The 16,233-nt window shown below is 37.2% G+C and overlaps 2 protein-coding genes across 4 annotated transcripts; both read right to left on the minus strand.

The window, feature by feature from the left end:
- ppme1 (protein phosphatase methylesterase 1) lies at positions 1 to 6,605 on the minus strand. 3 transcript variants are annotated; one of them, XM_052537897.1, is made up of 14 exons: positions 6,307 to 6,602; positions 4,940 to 5,034; positions 4,717 to 4,808; positions 3,977 to 4,034; positions 3,497 to 3,548; positions 3,262 to 3,416; positions 2,481 to 2,571; positions 1,771 to 1,836; positions 1,522 to 1,678; positions 938 to 1,067; positions 813 to 857; positions 639 to 703; positions 491 to 557; positions 1 to 390 (listed from the first exon to the last, which is right to left on the minus strand). In XM_052537897.1, exons 1-14 carry the CDS (start codon positions 6,387 to 6,389, stop codon positions 380 to 382), a joined length of 1,167 nt encoding a protein of 388 aa, XP_052393857.1. In that variant the 5' UTR covers positions 6,390 to 6,602; the 3' UTR covers positions 1 to 379. The 3 variants fall into 3 exon arrangements, with proteins under 3 accessions (XP_052393857.1, XP_052393858.1, XP_052393859.1); XM_052537898.1 differs by having other exon boundaries at positions 1,522 to 1,660; positions 6,307 to 6,601; XM_052537899.1 differs by lacking the exons at positions 1 to 390; positions 639 to 703 and having other exon boundaries at positions 485 to 557; positions 6,307 to 6,605.
- A 2,874-nt stretch (positions 6,606 to 9,479) lies between these two features.
- Positions 9,480 to 15,518, minus strand: LOC127941692 (spermine synthase). The gene is made up of 11 exons (XM_052537046.1): positions 15,327 to 15,518; positions 13,958 to 14,078; positions 13,310 to 13,397; positions 12,561 to 12,625; positions 12,259 to 12,434; positions 11,997 to 12,153; positions 11,814 to 11,901; positions 11,388 to 11,502; positions 11,222 to 11,301; positions 11,025 to 11,140; positions 9,480 to 10,396 (listed from the first exon to the last, which is right to left on the minus strand). The coding sequence occupies exons 1-11, from the start codon at positions 15,370 to 15,372 to the stop codon at positions 10,366 to 10,368; spliced, it is 1,083 nt and encodes a 360-aa protein (XP_052393006.1). The 5' UTR covers positions 15,373 to 15,518; the 3' UTR covers positions 9,480 to 10,365.
- Positions 15,519 to 16,233: the final 715 nt, after the last annotated feature.

Genomic DNA, 16,233 nt, shown 5'->3' on the forward strand with positions numbered 1-16,233 from the left:
TGCGGAAACCTTTTTTTATTATTTCCAAGACCAACACTTTGAACACAACATGATGCAATCATCCTAATTACAACAACAAACAAGCAAGGCATCAGAGGAAATGCAAAAGAAATCAGTTAAGGGGAAAATAAAAATGTAAATATGCATATCGATTTGAAATTATAAGTAATATTGTATTATTTCCTTCCAAAATAGACGAGATAATCTTAATGATTACAGCAAACATACATGAAGTCAAACAAAAATGAATATAATTTAAGAATGAAGTGCTAAGAATGAGTTGACATCAGAGGCGTCATCATGGTTTTGCTTGTATTGTAATCTCCAGTGGAGAGCAGAGAGGGACGACACATCGCTGGATGAAGACTACGAGTGAAGGCTACACGTCGTCTGTTGAAGCAAATAACACACACACAAAGCAAAAGATTAGATTAGAAAACAAAAAAAATATTAATGTTCTTTTATACGATTCAATCATGTGTCTTCTTACTGGGGAAACCCTCTTTGAATTCAGTGAACCTGTGACGGACCATGAAGGTGGCTAGAGCATCAGCTACCTGGATCAGAAGAAGCAAATGCAGCTGAATCGAATATGACTTTCTATAATTGTGTGACACTAGGATACAAAACAGACATACTTTTTCCGGGGCATCTTCATGAACAGCATGGCCACACTGTGGCAGAACCTGCATCTGGAACCTCCCTATAACAATAACAACCACAAAAGACATGAAGGACCTTCTGGCCACAGCAACGTGACTTGTGATGTACTATAAAGTCTAGCTTTAAGAGCAAGAATATAAATGCTTTACCTTGCATTTGCCCAATGGTAAGATCTTTATCAAGCCTGTCAACACCTATGTGAGACAGATTACTCATTAAGAGTCATCTTTTTACACTGTGTATGTCTAAAAGACAAATGTCTAAGCGTTCTTACCAGCCAGCAGGAGGAGTTTTGGCACAGAGCAGGTGAGAAAGAGAGAGGAGAGCCCTTTGAACCAGCCCTCCCAGTACTTCTCTGTCTTTGAGAGCTCAATACGCCAAGTGTACAGACATTCTTTCTTTATCTGCCAAATGGGAAAATCAACAAACATTTGTACAGAAAATAACACTTAATGTTCAAACATACTTGTGCAGAGAGGTACAATGAAGTAAGGGATAATGTACACTAAAGGTCAAAGGTTAGGGGGTTGGCAAGATTTGATTTAACATTTTTGAAAAAAATAAAAAAAGTCTCTAATGCTTATCAGGTGTTTACAGATAAAACAGTCAGTAATATTGTGAAATATTACATTCTCTATTTTAATATATTTTAAAATGAAATGTATTCCTGTGCTGGCAAATCTAAAGTTTTAGCAGCCATTACTCCAGTTCTCACATGATCCTTCAGAAATCATTCTACAATGCAGATTTGATGGTCAAAGATATATATAAGTTCAAAAGAACAGCATTTAAAGTATGTCGAATAGAAATATTTTAAATATTTTTAGGTGATCAGATCAGAATTGAAACATGTATTACCTCTTGGTCATCCTCTTTCTTCCTTTTGTGGTTGGATTCGCCTCCTTCCTCCTCCTCTTCTTCTTCTTCTTCTTCTTCTTCAATAATGCCTTCACTAATATTCTTGGAAACCCCTGGACTACTCAGTGGCTCCTCACATCTAAACATCCCAACAAATCTAATCAGTGCAGTATATACCGTAGCTAAATATTTGTACAAATTATAAATTCCTGGAGCTAGTTAAATGAACCAATACTAGGGAAGACTTACTTTTTCACCTGTCCAACCATTGACACGCGTGCAGACTCTACATTTCTGATCTGACCACTTTTCACACTGTTTAAAAAAAAAAAAAAAGTTACCAGCTGCGATGTATGAGGCATACTGACCTGTACCATTTTTTGCAAAATAACTGGATTCTGAATAAACTTTTATTATGTTTTGTAATTAATATTTCCACTATATATAAAGCACAGCTAAAACTTACATTTATTACAACAGATTTAAGTGGACATTATTTTAAGCTCACTTAAATGAAAGTTTAAGTAATTTCTTTTTTATTTTTATTGTTTTTAATTGTTGATAAATTATAAATAATAACAACATGATAATTTGCAGTTTAGGCCTGGGTTTCAATTATAATGTAAGGATGAATTGCTATAATTCCTAATTTTGCCCAGAGAAATTTTTAAAAATCCAAACAGAGGTATCTATCTAGAGGTATCAACCATAGTACTTATTAAAAAGATGCCTTTTAACAAATTATTAAATTCTAAGATTTAAAAAAAAATGCTGCAGTTTCCACATTCATTTGGAAATGTATTGCGAAAACATATTTAGCACAAATTACAGTGCACAAATTTTAATGTTAGGTCTTATAATTACAGACTTGTGTGCAATTAAATGAATGAGACTCATAGATTTGATATATTACAGGATCAATTCAATTTTTTAAACAACTATCACCCAAAACTGTGTACCTCCATTCGATTGCATTCTCCACAGATTTAAATGTTTTTGGTCGACCCCTCAGAAAGTTTTGCATGCTGGTTAAGGCATCCATTGCTGTACCTAAAGAATGAGCAGAACAGCATTAAATCCTTCTATAAATATCCAAACATAGTCAAACTGCATTTAAATCGGTTACAAAACATATTTGACCCGGGATCACAAAACCAGTCTTAAGTGTCAATTTTTCTAAATCAAGATTTATACAGCACCTGAAAGCTGAATTTATCATCTTTCCATTGATGTATGGTTTGTTAGGATCGGACAATATTTGGCCGAGATACAACTATTTTAATATCTGGAATCTGAGGGTACAAAAAAAATCTAAATACTGAGAAAATCACCTTTAAAGTTTTCCAAATTAAGTTCTTAGCAATGCAAATTACTAATAAAAAATTAAATTTTTATAGATTTACAAAATATCTTCATGGAACATGATCTTTACTCAATATCCTTACTCAATATTTTTGTGGCATAAAAGAAAAATCTATAATTTTGACCCATATAGTTTTTTCAGCTATTGCTAAAAAATATACCCCAGCGACTTAAGACTGTTTATGTGGTCCAGGGTCATATACAGTGTATATGTGTGTGTGTGTGTGTGTGTGTGTATATATATGCAGCACAAAAAGCAATAACTATACAACTCCACAGCTTGAAAGTGATTTCAATGTATGCACTAGTAAATATTTTTCTCTTGACATCAACTGTTGCTTGTGTGGAGTAAAATAGGCACAAGGGGTGAAAACTTACCTTCCACTACATCAATAACACAAAGGCCAAGCAGTGATGGCACGTGATTGGATGCAGCCGTGTGAACCGCTATTGCTCCACCCATGCTGTGACCAATAATCATGATGGGAGGTGGGTTTTCACCGTAAAGTACCTCCACCACTTTTCCAACATCCCTGAGAAAAATAAACATTTCTAAATTAAATGCTGTGACAACCTGCTTTGTACAGACCATAAGAGATGAGTGTGCACTCACTTGGCCATTGTTTCAGCAGACAGATCGTCAGGGTTCTTTACTTTAGTATCACCTGAATTATATGAAAGAATTTACTATTTGTAAATTGGTCAGTTAGATCATACATTTGTGTTTATCACATGCAAGCTACTGATCTAAGTGATTATTATAAAATCAAAAGCTTATGGTTTGTTATCAGCTATGTGTTATGTGTGGGCAGTCACGGCCTAATGGTTAGAGCATTGGACTGGGTGAGGGGCATGAATAACCAGTGCTCTCTTCCAACTTAAAATACCACGACTTGGGGTGAGACTCTTGAGCAACCCTTCACTGCTCACCATGGCTGCCCACTGCTCAGAGTGTGTCTTCACGGTGTGTGTGTACTTGGATGGGTTAAATGCAAAGCACGAATTATGAGTATGGGTCAACATATGTGGAAACACCTCACTTTTTTTTGTTTTCCACAAAAAACAAAAAAACAAAGACTATGAAATCCCTTACCATGTCCTCTGAGGTCCATTGCTACAACCCTGCAGTTAATCCGGCTGCATATAACAGACTGAAAATACAAACATAAGATAGTATCAGATAATATAAATTTGATTAATGTTAATAATTATATAAACTAAATAAATTATATTGAATATAATCATCATATAAAAGTCTATATTTATCACTATCTATCTATCTATCTACATATAGGTAGGTAGGTAGGTAGATAGATAGATAGATAGATAGATAGATAGATAGATAGATAGATAGATAGATAGATAGATAGATAGATAGATAGATAGATAGATAGAGATTTGTAGTTACAGTCACTTTTGATCAATTGAATGCATCCTTGCTAAATAAAACTATTACTTTTCTTTCAAAAATTCTTTAGAATTTTTTTCCTAACTAACCTCAAACTTTTGAATGATAATGTAAATGTATATATGCATTTAATACACATACTGTATATGAATTTATGCATTTAGCAAATGCTTTTATCCAAAGCGACTTACAGTGCATTCAGGCTAACATTTTTTGGCTAACGTGTTCCCTGGGAATCGAACCCACAACCTTTTGCGCTGTTAACACAAGGCTCTACCACTGAGCCACAGGAACACTATTAACAATATTAATGCACAGTACAGACAACATGTCACATGTCTTTTTGATGTGCATGATATACCATAAAAACAAAGCACTAGAAGTCAAGTAGTGAGGTACGGCTCTGTGAGGTGCAAGAAACTCACAGTGAAGACTGCCCAGGACAGTGCAGAGTGACCCCCTCCATGAAGGAGCATCAGGACGGGCCCATGAGAGCCACTGCTGTAAATTCTGAATGTGTGCAAAGGAGTAAAGGAAGGCTTCACAGAATATTATGGGAGAATTTGAAATGTCATAGCACATGAGGTACAAAAAAGGACAATATTCCATAATTTGCAGAGATTCCTCATAACAATTAAACAAAAGATATGTCTTTGCTGTTGTCATTTTCCACCTCCACGTCCTCCATGGTTTCAAAGTACTGACTCCAGGACAGAGGAGAAAAATCTCGTTTTCTTCCTGGTCTGCAAAGCGAGAGGAGAACAAAATACAGTGAGTATAATCCAAGTGTGTGCATTTTTGTCTTTGTATATATTTTCTATATCCTTGTAAATGTCAAAGAATCCTAGTGGCCACGGTTTAAATGACTGACCAGAAGAATACAGAGCTCAGATAAAGCATCTCATTCAAAGCAATAGCTCACAAATGAGACACAAAATCCATCATGACATTGTAACTTTAAACTATTGTTTCTGACCAAAAAAAACAAGTTCATGGTCCATAACAATGTTTCCTCCAGTGAAAAAGTCAAATCAAAATCAACTGGCATATTTGTTTAGAACTATTCTGGACTGTTTTTTTACCTGTACACTTGCTCTGTACATATTTATTTCCTGATTCCGACGATATGACTTTCTCACTGGGGGAAGCAGTATTATTGATATGGACACTCGTATTTTAGCAGGAAGCAAATGTTTGAAGTTAAAAATAGTTGTTTATATTATAAACACATAGCTTTTCACTTCACATGGCATTAACTGATGGACTGGAGTCATGTGGATTACTTGTCTAGTACTTTTAGGTTTTTTATCAGCTATGTGGAGTCATTGCACCTATTCACCGCAGAGGATCCATTAGTGAGCAAGTGATGTAAAGATACATTTCTTCAAATCTGTTCTGATGAAGAAACAAACTCATCTACATTTTGATGACTTAAGATTGCAAAAACTTTAAGCAATTGTTATTTAATTTTTGGGAGGTCATTTAAGCAAATCTATCGTGTAAGGTGATATTTACCAACTCTCTTTCGTTTGTGTTTCGATCATCAAGTATTAAACATTTTATTTGTAACATTTCTAGCAACTTTCTTTTCGAATGCTCCCTTACTGGATTTCAGCTCATACGAGTAGTAGTGTATGTACAAAATAGACGGCTGTTGACTCGAGAACCGCCTGAGAGCAGATTTATTAAATCGATTAATTGAATTAATTGATGCGTACATTGTTATCAAGTGAGTCGTGATCGCGGTGGCGAGACACAGGGACACAGGAGGGGACCGCAGACAGTAAGACAAGCAGAAATCAATCGTGGATGCTTTTAGCATAATCAAAACACGTTTGTGAATCCGTGCAACGAATATGGAAATAGTTAAAGACATATAAAAGCAACAGATTCTGTAAAATGACTCGTCACTGTATGGAACTTCTAGATCGTGACAGCTAACAGCGCTCAGTGATAGGGTTGCTAAAACACATTGTTGATTATGATTAAAAGATATGATTAAAGCGTAAACTCACCCCATTCTTACTTTAGATCCAGACTGCAAACCTGCCATCGGGGGTTTGCAGGCTAGCAAATTCAAATGCAACTGTTTCTCCATGGTGTGAGGAAAACAAACAAAACCCTTTGAGCACGTAAAGCGTCTAGCCCTCTTTGCACCATACGACTCCTCTTCTATAAACAAAACAGATGTAACGTTACACTTTACAAATTAACAAATTAATAACAGTAGATCAGCAGACAGGTACAGAAATCTATGGTGAGTATGTTCACACAAGTAGTCTCCGCACACCAGTATTTTTGCCCAGCGTGCATAATGGGAAATGTAGTCATTTAACGGGTTCTTATCGCTGACGCCCACGTCATAGTGCACGGAAAGAACTACAACTAACAGAAAACACCAGTTTCGGTTCCTTTGCACGTAGACCAGCCTTTAAAAATATGACGTAATGCAATACAAAGGGTGATGGATTGATCATCGTCAGTGCCTTTTAATGGACAGCGTTCTAAATATTATGAAGTGATATCTGCAGCTTTTCTGAAATCCACGACCACCTCTTTCATAGCTTTAATGTAAAATCTTCCTGGTGTAGCCATTATTGTCACTCAAATAAATGATAATTTTATTATTTTTACCCCAAAATGTCATATACCTATACCTGTTAATATTCATATATCTATAATTAAGCTCATATTAATGCATAATTTTTTCTTCCTTTCTTAATAATAAGGTTAATGCATAATCATTAAGTACTATATATACAGTACAGACCAAAAGTTTGGACACACCTTCTCATTCAAAGAGTTTTCTTTATTTTCATGACTATGGCATCAAGGGCTATTTGACCGAGAAGGAGAGTGATGGGGTGCTGCTCCAGATGACCTGGCCTCCACAGTCACCGGACCTGAACCCAATCGAGATGGTTTAGGGGTGAGCTGGACCGCAGACAGAAGGCTAAAGGGCCAACAAGTGCTAAGCATCTCTGAGAACTCCTTCAAGACTGTTGGAAGACCATTTCAGGTGACTACCTCTTGAAGCTCATCAAGAGAAGGCCAAGAGTGTGCAAAGCAGTAATCAAAGCAAAAGGTGGCTACTTTGAAGAACCTAGAATATGACATATTTTCAGTTGTTTCACACTTTTTTTGTTATGTATATAATTCCACATGTGTTAATTCATAGTTTTAATGCTTTCAGTGTGAATCTACAATTTTCATAGTCATGGAAATAAAGAAAACTCTTTGAATGAGAAGGTGTGTCCAAACTTTTGGTCTGTACTGTATACCGGTATATATATATATATATATATATATATATATATATATATATATGTCTTAGAATTTTGACTTGGTGAATGCTAAACTTATATTTATTAATTTTATGTCCACATTTGTTGAATATTGAATTTTTGTACTGGTTCATATCTAGTAATAAATTGACATTTAAAAAGAGATTTGGAATCATTGTTTCTTGAGAATTATTATCATCAAACTTTTCAATTGTAATTGAAAACCAACTTCTAATGCACAGCAGTGTAAAGATGTATTGCATTACAGGTATTATTATTATGACACTAGTTATTGGTCTTGACCAGACTGTATAAAAACTGTATAAATAACATCAGTTATGATTGTGAAAAGCTATGAGAAATGGCTATCACAGTAATCAGTGTTCGAACTATACCGTGTCCTTTGGGGGAGCCCCTTTTTTTTGGGGGGGGTAGAGGTCCTGCACATGCGCATGCTTTAAGGACTTACAGCAGCTACAAGTGTATGCACTATTATACATTATCTACACGAGTGCCTTAAAAAAGGACTTATAATGACTTACAAAGATACATAACAGCTACAATATGCACTATTATACTTTATCTACACAAATTGATAGGTCAGGAAGACAGCCTTGAATGATGTTGCGGTCTCCTCCATTAATTAAGAATTCACCTCAATTACTTTATCTGGCAGAATTGCCTTTTGCTTAGTCAATGCCACTTCAATGGTCATCTTGTGTGCAATGCTGTCCCTGTATTTATATATAATTTTTCGCGACTGGTTCTGAGCATTAATCATTAATCCACTATCAGACAAGTACGTGCCAGGTACCTTTTCAGACAGAAGAAGGTTTTTTGCGTCCTTACAAGTTCTAACGAGTGGAAAAAAATGTGGCCCCTTTAAGAGCTGCGCGCTCCCTGTAAAACGGTATGCACTCTGTATGATAATGTATACAAGCGTGACTCGAATCCCCCATGTATGCGGGTAATCTCTGTTTGGAAATCATTTTGTTTTAATCTTGTTTGTTTTGTTTTGGTTACACTGTGGACGGTGGAACATGGGACAGACAATTGCCTGTTCGATTGGAGAAATAAAACGCGAGTCGTTGTTCAATGTCAATCGCCTCCGTGAGTTTTGTCTGGCCTAATAACTTTGTGAGCTATCCATATTTTTCCCCCCTCCTGACACAACGCGTTACAAAGTGATGCACCCCAAGCTTCCATCCTCAACACACAGCCATGTATATTGGCTCTTCCAGTCTCTCCACTGCTGGCTGTTCCAGTTTAACGCGAGAGAGGACTCGAAGCAAGAGGCGTTAGGATCCCAGAGATTACTTTTCTTCAGCTTCATGCGTTTTCAGGCTTGAGGTTTACCAGTGCTTGCAGCAGGTGAATCAGTCGTGCGTTATCACTACACAATTTCTTAATAAAACCAAAATTAATTGAACTACCTTGTTTTCTTTTTGCACTAGCTATGATCCTATCTGCATAATGGAAGGACTTTGCGCACGATAAATGGCCTCCAACGTTTATTTTTTTCTACGAATCTATATGACATACTAACATGTGGAATTTGCAGCGCAGCGCCCCCACACCTTGATGCTGTGATGTCTGTAATCTTTATTGAAGTTAATTAGGTTTTAATCGCCGTCGTGCATGAATGAATAATATTTTTGCCATCATAATCACATTACAAAACTGAAATTGCACTTAAAATTGTCAGTTTGTCAGTTCACATTGTCAGTATTTTTTGAGACCCCCCAAAATTTCAGATTTCTGGTTTTCAGGGGAGCCCATGTCTTATTAAGGGGAGCCGAGCTCCCCCTAGCTCCCCCGTAGTTCGCACTATGACAGTAATAATAACTGTGCAGTCTATTCTCATGAGACAGAATCAGAGAAGCCACAAAAAAAGAGATTAGACATTTTTCACCTTAAATCGCTTTAATAGTTGATTATCACTCTCATTAACAGAAGTTACTTTTCAGGGCAGGATCACTGGTATATTGAAAAAATAAATAATATCAATGAAGCACCGTATGGATAAAAGGGTATGAATCTAAGTGGCCTACATTCAGTAAAAACTTCTTTCTCGTTATAATTTTTATTATAATTGCAATATAATATTTGCAACTTCAAGCAGGGAAACCTACTTTGGACCTAGTTTTTTGCTAATCATTAAAAAAAATATTCACAGCTCAGAAAAAAAGAAAACCAGAATGAAAATTGCCACAGCAATGACATTTTTCCCTTTTAAGACATATTAAAAGGCTTCAATAGACTATTCAGTGAACTCCCAGAATGCAACACTGCCAATAAACTCTCTATGTAACACCATGAATCAAATCACACTCAAGCCACAGGTACAAAAGGATGCAAAAAATTCCAACACAAAGGCCAACGAAAGGAAAATGTCTGGAACTACAGTAAAACACAAAGAACTTTGTAAAATCTGTATCATAAGAGTAAATCCCCAAAGGCAGGAGTCAGAATGTGTCTGGATGCTTTGCTGCCGTCCAGCCTTCAGTATCATCAGCAGTGTCACTCACACACTGCACTCCCTGGACGACTCCAAACACACAACATCAAACAAACAAAACAACAATCTCTATGAAACTTCAAACACAAACAAATTCTAATAGCCATGTCAAAAATGGGAAGGCTTTTCATTTTTGGACGTGAAGGAACAGTAGAAACAGAAACAGTGCTTGAAGAGATATGTGCACGTCTCCCCTCAGTGCAACAGAGGGTGAGGGAGAAATCTTCACATTCCGGCAGGACTTGGAGGAGAGAGTGAAGGAGGAAGAGACATTACTTCTTCCAGATGGTGTAAAACACCCATCTGAGTCAACATGTTAAGGAACAGTCAATACATGTGATGTGAGGACAACAAGAAGATGGGGAGAGTATTTATATGCAAAGTATTTATCAAAATTAATTTGACATGAACCAAGAGAAATGAACCAAGAGAAAACATTACCGTCTACATCCGCGAGAGAGCGCTCTATGCTGCTCAGTGCTCCTGTAGTCTACCACTGAGCAGCATATAGCGTCCTCTCGCGGCTGTAGATGGTAATGTTTTCTCTTGGTTCTTGGCGTGTATGTGTGTGTGTGTATACATGTATATTCATGTATAATTTTGTTTATAAAAGGTACATGTATTAATGTTTATTTTTCTTTTAAATGTTATATCTATATCTATCTATCCATCTATCTATCTATCTATCTATATAAATACATATAATTTAAATATTTTTTTTAACTTTTTGTTCAACAATATTATTAACCATTTAACATTTAAATAATTCTAAATATAAATTCCTAAAAATGTATAATTATTTCTGAAAACATAATCCTTTCTGTTGGGCCCTGCACTGTAGAAATGCCTTATTCACCGACATACTGTATTTCTCACCCATGATAAATGTATTTCACCATGAAAGACTAACTTGGTCATTTAAAAAGGATACAGCTCCATATATGAGGGAACACACACCACCTCTTTGGAAAAGTCCACTTTGCACGAAAGTCTGCACAAAAGCTTTTCGTATTCACAGAGCGCATCAGTCAGGTTCACACAGTTACCCTGCAGGCAGAAAACAATGCATTAAAAAGGAATGAAAAACAGCAAAACTTTACAGTGAGCAGAACTACCTGCCCCCCTCACCTGTGTGAAGTACTTCCCACCAGGCCGCAGAACTCTAATGGAGAGGTCAAGGATGAGTCTCAGGAACTCCCATGTTGAATCTATTGAAAAATTTAGATCATGTGAATAGATTTTATATTTGTAAGGCTCAGTCAGAAACACACAGCTGCATATACAGTGCACTAACCTTCCTCCGGTGCTGTAGAAATAGGGACAGCCGTCAAGTCATTTATGACGTAATCAAATGTCCTCCCTTGCTCTGCAAACTTTTTAAGTACGGGGACACAGTCTTGTACCAATATCTGAAATACAAAAGGGGAAAATTTGATAAAAAAAGAATGCTATTCATTCATTGTTAGCCAAAAAAAAGCTGGAAGTTGTCCAGAGTTTGGGCAATTTCCCTCAACTGTCTACATTGCACTTGTTTCAAAAGCAGGAAATGGGCCTCATTGTAAATTCAAGGATAAAAATATGTTTAGCAACTTATAAATGAATAAGAATGTGTAATATAGTCATTATAGTATGACATTATAGTTATAAACTGAAGCTGGGCAGGTGCGTTTAGAACTGGGACCGGGATAAAATGTCACTGCACAGATCATTCAGTTCTTACCTCATAACAATCTCCCTTCAAGTTATCTAGAACATTCCCGCATGTCTTTCTCATGTGCTTCCTACATCCATCAATCACCAACTCGTCAATGTAAAAATTTAATTAAGGAAAGTACATATCTACAAGTTACAAAACATGAAGTAGTTTTCCATTTAACTGCAGTCAAGTCTTAGCATAAAGGATATCTCAACCATGGTGATCATCTTTGGTTTGAGCTTCACCGCCTCATGGAGAATTCCACCGTCTCCTCCTCCCAGAATAAGTACCTCCTTCCCAGCATAGTGCTCTTTGCCGCTGCCCATAATGGCCTGAGTGTAGGGCAGATCACTTTCTGCCAGATCTGTCATTTGATTACACTAAATTACCATGTGTTCACATGACACAACATCCCTGAAATTTGTAATGCATTTGAAACTAGTAAACAAACAAGAACCTTTTTACTTACTGACATCCCCATTAAGAATGAGCATATTGCCAAACTGCCGCGAGTGCAAGATTTTGATGTTCTGGTAGGCAGAATCCTTCTCGTAGACAACTTCATCGATATCGTACTCCATCAACCTGCCGTCAGCGGTGGGCCAGTATCGGTCAACATCACCGCCTCGAATCAGCACAGGGAGTCTGACAGAACACATTCAGTTAAACAGACCAAGATAAAGTTCCACAGAACACATGCTTGAAATGTCATGGGGGCGAGTAAACAATGAAGAAATTTCATTAAAGGCAACCGATTCAGAATGAAAATACCTCTTGATCCTTTGGATTTTTCCATCCAGGAGAGCCTTCAATTTCTTCTCCAGTGCATTCAGCAGCTACAAAGAAAACATTGTCTTAATTATGACCTTCCGAATAAAGAGAAACAGGAAGTAAACACATTTTAAAATGGTTGAATCACTCTCGCCTCCTGGCTGATTTGTTTAGAGGTCAGAAAGGTGTACAATACAAAACAGTTTTTTTTTTTCCAGGAAGCATGCATTATCCAAATAAAAGCTTCTGAAGTCTTTTGAATTTCTATTCATCTTAACTCTTATTTCTTAACTCTTATATTATATCACACTTTCTCCAAAAATATTAAGCAGCATAAAGCTGATGATAATAATAAAAAGTGAGCCTATTAGATTGACATCTGGTTCATGTGACACTGAAGACTTGAGTAATGACTGCTAAATATTCAGCTTTACCTAACTACATTTAAATGTGATTAAATGTAACGACTGTGTCCTGTTGTTATCAAGTGACAAGGAACAAGTGCAAATGACTCCTTTCTTAAAATCAGATATCCCAGTTTTAAAAGCTACAATATAATGATGGTAAATGTGAAAATAATTTGACAATTGTTTTAAATGCTAAAAGTGAACGTGGGGGGGGGGGGGGTGAATATTTATTTTGAGATTGAAGAATTAATGCAACAGGGTTTTATTAGTACTTTTAAGATGAACATTAAGTTATCATGCATCTCTATCAATCCTGATAGCACCTACGTTCTGTTAACTCACATTGTCCACTTGCACTACATCATCCCCTTCAAGACACTGCAGGTCAAAGGTCACCAGACCATGGGAGTGCATTCGTAAGATGGCAAACCTGATTACAAGGAATAGAAGCGCAATTTAAACCCTCAAAACTGCAGTCAAACACTTTGCCAAAAAGTAAAACAAAGCCCAAACAGCTGTGTTTACAGCGAGTCACAAATAAAACAGGAAGTGAGTTCCAAAGCCTTTAAATCCGATGCACAAAGCCACTAAAAATCACCGTGCACTCTTCTAAATGCTTTCCTTTGTTGCACTTAACTGGCCGATCAACGGTCATCCTAAACAGTGTCTGAACACAGGAGCACACCTGGTGTTTTTAGTGGGGCGTTTGTGTGGTCAGGCATCATTATTGTCAGTTAGCTTCAACATTACACTTAGCCGTTACGGAGAACATGAAAAAACTCCATGGAATGTCCTGATCAAAAGGAAACTTGTCTCTTGTTTTTCCTAGCTGATGAGTCATTGCTAAAAACTCTATGTAATGAGAGGGGTTTTAAATTCTGGTTCCTCCTCCTTTCAGCTATACAAAACCTGTTGAACAGATTTTGCATACTGCGCCATGTTGCGAAAGACACTGATGTTCTACTGAAGCTTTGAGGCAAAGCTGCTCACCTGCCGTTCTTGCCGAGAAACGTTGCCAGATACCCGTGTCCCTCTGAGTCGTGGACATTCTCTGTCATTTCCTGCTCTTGAAAAATAGACTGTAAGCCACGTACAGTCGCAGAGACGTCAGCTAAACAGAGAGAGGGACAACAGACAGATTAATTTAACTTCTAATAAAGAAGATCTTTTGACTGAGAGGAAAAAAACTGACCCTAAGGCCAATTTTACTGCATGCGGCTCAACTCATTTGCAGATTTAAGATTTCTTTTTCTTTTTTTTACATGCAATAGAAGACAAATTCCTACAGGTTTTGAACGACAGGACATTTTCTGTTCTTTTTTTGGTGAACTATCCCTTTAAGAACTGACAGCTTAAGTCACCATTCACTTTAATGCAACTTTTCTACTTTTAAAGTGTATAGTAAAGTGACAGCGAACAAATCATTTTCATTTTTGAATAAAATACGTTTAATAATCGAATGAAATGGAATCAAATAAATTATATTTCGTAATTTCCACCATAATTCTCATTTTATATGATAATTAATTTAATTCCAGGATTCAAATTGCGCTTGAATAAATCCTCGTAACCTTTAACCTAGTTAAGCACATCTACCCAATCAAGCCGATTCATATTGATTCCTATTATTTCGACAGCTTATAAAAGTAGGGTGAACTGCAACGTACAGATATGCTTATGCAGCCATAAATTTATTTTATATTAATCCAAAACATAGTACATGATAGTCTGCACCTGTCACACTGATCACAAAACAGATATGGCATGCTTGTGTGTATATCGAAGTATGATCGATGTGGTATGCACGCATGAATTCTCATCTTATCTTCTTGCGATATTATTAGACAGTGAAATAGAGGCACGGCTGTCAAAAAAAATAAAAAAAAATAAAACCCGCTAGATCCAAAATATGTAACGTTACGGGAATAGTGCCTATAACGAGGTCACGCGCGGTTCATTCATAAAAACAGATAATATGCAAAAGGCAATATCTGTGTTAATATAATTCGTCTGGTAGTCAGTGCATATGTATGTTCATTTATGAGCTTCATTCAAATACATGATACAGAGCCAACATTAGCCTCTGCTAACACCGCTATGCTACCCCCAGAAGGTCAATTATCAGAGCAAACGTCAGGAGGACATGCACAACAAAAAAGCCATACGAATACAAGAACACATGCATCCCGTGGCCATCTCGGCAATGCAGCAGTGGGACTACAGCCTCCCTGCTATTATAAAGAAAATAAAACGCTTACGGAGCAGTTGCGAGGAGGCCCGCATGTCTGCAGTGCAACACGAGCCCTCCTCTTCCTCTCCTCTTCCACTCGCCCCCTTCATTCACTTCACTGAAATTTACCTGGCGCACGGAGTTTGAAGTCAAGGGTGTAATGTAGCACTGCCATGATGGGGTAAAGCCGTCTGCCATGCCTGGATGAGGCAGCCGGAGGTGAATCGGTGGAGAGTCTGTGGTGACAGAGGGGTAGATGACGGGCACGCCGGAGGGAGGTGTGTTGTGTTCACTGCCGCTGCGCTAGTGCGCTGCGCTCTGTCCGTCTGTCTCTTTCTAGTCGAGCTCGGAAGTGGGTGGTAGCACTGGGCAGGTTGATTCAAATCAGCGATTCGAATCTTTTGACTAATTGCTTCACATAAGATTCGTTTACGGTCAGTGTATATTTTGGTCATTTTATTATTTTTATCTATCTATCTATCTATCTATCTATCTATCTATCTATCTATCTATCTATCTATCTATCTATCTATTTATTTATTTTTGTTTCAAAAACAAGAATTCGCCTTATTTATTTTTATTTTTTATTTTTTATTTTTTTGTTGTTGTTCAGGGGTAGAGAAATGAATGAATAATCGATTTACACACGTGGGCGGGAAATAACCGCCGCGTTCTGCTGATTGGTCAGTCAAAGATCAAACCGTGCCGCCCGTCATCATCAGGTCTTCTGCAGCAGCAGTATTCAAACCGGTCCTGCAAGCAACCTACAGCACCTCACATTTTTGCTTATGTTTCCCTATACCTGACAAACCCATTTTAGGTCTTGCAGTCTCTACTAATGAGCTGATGAGTTGAATAAGCTGTGATAGATGAGGTAGACAGAAAATGTGCAGTGCTCGGGGTGGGAAACAGGAAGCCAAACTGGGTTGTGTCGAGCTATTCATTAGTCTGGTTATTTGATGAGAAAAATATTAAATGTAGTTGCCATAAAACGGGTTAAGAATCCCTATAACTGCAGCAGCAGAGGACTGGTATT

This window comes from Carassius gibelio, chromosome A21, assembly GCF_023724105.1.
Source record: "Carassius gibelio isolate Cgi1373 ecotype wild population from Czech Republic chromosome A21, carGib1.2-hapl.c, whole genome shotgun sequence".
NCBI lineage: Eukaryota > Metazoa > Chordata > Actinopteri > Cypriniformes > Cyprinidae > Carassius > Carassius gibelio.